The sequence below is a fragment of the Fonticula alba genome, assembly GCF_000388065.1.
Source record: "Fonticula alba strain ATCC 38817 unplaced genomic scaffold supercont2.5, whole genome shotgun sequence".
Lineage (NCBI taxonomy): Eukaryota > Rotosphaerida > Fonticulaceae > Fonticula > Fonticula alba.
In genome coordinates this window covers 1,093,207-1,096,876 of record NW_009242975.1, presented here as the reverse complement: position 1 = coordinate 1,096,876, position 3,670 = coordinate 1,093,207, and the positions used below count along the sequence as shown (strand labels likewise).

General features: G+C 67.8%; 2 protein-coding genes across 2 annotated transcripts in view; one reads left to right on the top strand and one right to left on the bottom strand.

The window, feature by feature from the left end:
* Window positions 1–299, top strand: part of H696_03430 (hypothetical protein) — a gene marked incomplete at both ends in the record, with an annotated part of 1,533 nt that extends 1,234 nt beyond the window's left edge. Inside the window, one exon of the mRNA XM_009497296.1 lies at window positions 67–299. Coding sequence (XP_009495571.1) covers window positions 67–299 — 233 coding nt within the window. The remainder of the gene's footprint in view (window positions 1–66) is intronic.
* Window positions 300–649: 350 nt separating this feature from the next.
* Window positions 650–3,395, bottom strand: H696_03429 (hypothetical protein; the record flags this gene model as incomplete). Its single annotated transcript, XM_009497295.1, has 2 exons — window positions 650–1,403; window positions 1,576–3,395. 2 exons carry the CDS (start codon window positions 3,393–3,395, stop codon window positions 650–652), a joined length of 2,574 nt encoding a protein of 857 aa, XP_009495570.1.
* Between the last annotated feature and the right edge of the window lie 275 nt (window positions 3,396–3,670).

Sequence of the window (3,670 nt, the reverse complement as noted above, 5' to 3'; positions counted from 1 at the left end):
CCCCCCCTGGCATCGGTGGCCTCTGCTTACCCCCTCGGTCCTTCCCTCTCCGGCTTGCCCGACCAGGTGTCATCCCCCTGTCCCTTGTGCCCGTGCAGACGGGCGCGGCAGTCACCTCACCCACGCTCGCCATTGCCCTACGGCGCTCGGGAGCTGTCCTGGCGGTGGCCCTGGTGTTTGCCCTGCTGGTGGCCTGGGTTCGGAAAGGCCCGAGGACCAGCGCCCCTCAGCCAGGCCCGGCTGTTGCAGGTTCTCCTTCATCGGCCATGCCAGCGGATCATCGCCCAAAGACCGAGTGAACGGTCAGCAAAGTTCAGTTCTATTAACATAGATGGCCTGCTTCATAGGAGACACTAATGTTGTTTCTTCTCTTCCCGAGCAAAGGGGGGAGAAGCGAGGAGGGGAGAGGGGAGGAGGGGAGAGGGGAGACCCCAGACATGGCACGATCAATGGGACCACAGTCTTCAGCCTCCCGGCTGGAGCGGGGGGGAGGGGAAACAATGACACACCCCGCCAGGTGCACTCACGCAAGCATGCCTGCGCGCACACACTCGTCACGCCCGGGCCCCCTTGGCGAGGCGCAAACAGGGGAGAGGGGGGGGGGGGAAGGAAGCAAGAGAGGGAGGAGAAGGATATGTCCGGCAGCTGTTTAAACCATGATCCACGACCGGAGCGTGGGCACAATGATGGCCGCCGCACCGATGGTCAAGCCGCCGATGAGGCCGAGACGGGCAAAGCGAGCGATCGGGCTCTCGTAGGTGGCCAGCAGGGTGTCCGGGTTGTCGACGGCCAGGATCGGCAGCGGCTGGCAGTCTGTGGCCACGATCCACTGGTCGTCGTGCTTGTAGAGCGCGGTCGACGAGCAGGGGGGCATCGGGCCGTCCAGACGGCTGGAGGTCGAAGATGCCGGGACCGGGCCACTGCCGGCGCCCACCTGCCGCTGCAATTGCAGAGACGCCACCGAGCGGCTGGTGTCCGTGGCCAGCGGGGCCAGGCACTCGCAGGGGAGGAAGTTTGCCCGGCTGTGGATCGGATCCAGCCGGTGCACTCGGGGGAAGATCCGGAAGCGCTGGTGCCGGCCGAGCTCCGGCAGCAGGGGAGTCCACTCGAGGGCATTGTCCGGCATGCCTGGCGTGTCGGGCTGGAAGTTCAAACGCGCGCGAACATTGAGGTTGGCATTGCTAAGCTCGATCTTGGCCGGGGTGTAGCCCAGCGAGGCGACCTCCTTCTCCAGGGTGTTGTGGAAGTACTTGTGGAGGATCATGGAGAAGTAGGACACCAGCGGCCGGGAGGACCAGCTCCGGCGGCCAAACCGATCGGCCGTCGGCCAAGCGGGATCGGTCTCATGCCAGGCAACATGGCCGCCAGAGGCGGTGATGGCCATCACCAGGTTGGGATTTTTCCTGCACACGGGTCATGCCCAGATTGAGATGTGTCAGCGGGGGGGTCGGGGGGGGGGGGGGGGGGAGAGGGGGCAGGCGGAGGCGGGAGCCGGCGAGGAGGAGCATCCTGGGCCAGCGACACGCCCCGGAGCCTGGGCCTTCTCACAGGCAGTGCGACAGGCCAGGAACGTACATCACCTCGTCCGAAGGTAGGGCCTCGGGCACCGCGATCGGATCATTGAGAGCCGAGAGAATGAGCGTCGGCCGGGCAATGCCGAGCAGGCGCTGCAGGCACCCGGCGTCATTGTAATAGTCCTCCGGCTGGTCAAAGCCAAACAGGCGCGTGGTCAGCGCCATGTCCACCTGCCGCAGAGACCGGGCATTGAGAACGTCCTCGGCGGCCACCGGCCGGAAGAAGGCCAGCCGGTCGACCGACGACATCGAGGGCGCCAGGGGAATGGCCCCGGCCGGGGTGTCATCCGAGTCGGCCTCCACCTCCGGGTGGAAGACATCTACCATGTTGCTGAACATGGTCCGCAGGCCGGCGGTCATGGCCGGGGCAAAGAGCAGCGGCGGAACCACGCTCCCATCGAGACCCTGCAGGGCGATGGAGCACAGCTCAAAGTCGAAGGGGTTGCACACCGATGCCACGGCATCGACCAGTGGGACGGCCGTCGCCGAGTAGGATGCCCGATAGCGCTGGTCGGCCGACTCGCCGGTGAAGTTCAGCAAGATGTTGGCACCAATGGAGAAGCCCACCGCCAGCAGCGGCGGACAGCGGGTATTGGTGCGGATGGACATCTCCGGTGGCGTGGCGGTGGCGGTGGCGGTGGCGGTGGTGGTCGAGGAGCAGGAGGAGGAGGAGGAGGAGGAGTCCAAGGCGGAGGTCGTCGGTGCCGGTTCCGGGGCGGGGGTCCCCTCGTCGTACGTGCCCCAGAAGGGGTTGGGCACCATGCGATACTCGCGCAGGTAGCGGACCACCGTGCGCAGGTCGTCCGTGTAGGACCCGCAGAAGAGGAGCGCCGTGCGAACTGGGCTGTCGCCGCAGCCACGCGCATTGAGAACCACATACCGAGGGGCGGCCAGCGGATCGCTGTGCGCCCCGCCGACGCCCTCGGTGCCGAGGGACACCGCCGCCAGCCGGATGAACCCCTGGACATACCCCTCGCCGGAGCTGCCGGACAGACCATGGAGAATGAGCACCACCGGGCGGGACTTCCAGGCGTGGTACGCACGCAGGGCTTCCTCCTCATCCGGGCCATGCTCAATCGCGGCTTCGACCGTGGTGGAGCCCAGCCACCGGGTGAGGTCATCGCGCTCGGCATCGCACACGGCCCAGTCGAGGGAGATGACCGCGCCGCCGGTGAGCTGGACATGCTCTCGCACGTATGGCAGGCGTCCGGTGGCGAGGGTGGTCGGGACAAAGGGCGTCGAGCCGGCGGCCGGGCTCGGCTGCGGCTCGAGCAGCTGCGGTCCGGGCCAGTCGTGCTCCAGCGCGGCGAACACCGTCTGAATGTGCCCAAGGCCCAGGTTCAGCGTGCGTGCCAGGGGGAAGAGCACGCGCCGCTGGAAGGCCTGCGCCAGGGGCCCCCCGACGGCAGCCATGTTGGCCGCCACGTCCTTCGGCTTGGCCGGCCGGAAGGACCCATCGTCATTCCGGGCCAGCATCGGGAAGAAGAGTTCGTTCATATGGCCGCCGATCAGGGCCAGCGGCACCCAGGACACCAGCAGGACCCACACCGGCTCCAGATAGTGCCGGGCCCAGCCTTGGCAGGAGGCCAGCAGCCCGGCGGCCGCCGGGCTGGGGGCGGTCCCAGGCCGGGCCAGCGCATGGTCGATGAACCCCGCCCACAGGGGGGAGTTCCGGCTGGTGGAGTTGGCGATGACCATGCCGCGGCGACCGTGCGCGATGCGCGCGATCACCTTGGTCGTCAGGAGGAAGCCTAGCACAAGGAGCGTCAGCCCGAGGAACGAGACCCCAGGGGCCGGCGCAGCCAGGCTAGCCCAAGACATGGTGGCGATGGGGTCCTGTGCGTGTGCGTGTGTGTATGGGGGGGGGGGGGAGATGTAGTGGGGAACGGAAGGGGAGAGGGAGCAGCGAGGAGGGGCCAGGAGGGGCGGGAGAGCGTAGGTTGGAGAGGCTATTCCCCTGTGGTGCCGGGCTGCGACGGAGAGGACCGTGTTGAATATGTACGCGTGGATGCGAGCGTGCGGCCCCCCTGTGGGGGGTTGTTGTCTGCGGCCCCCTTGGCACTTGGGAGAGCAGTGGGGAGCGGGGCTGGGGGGGG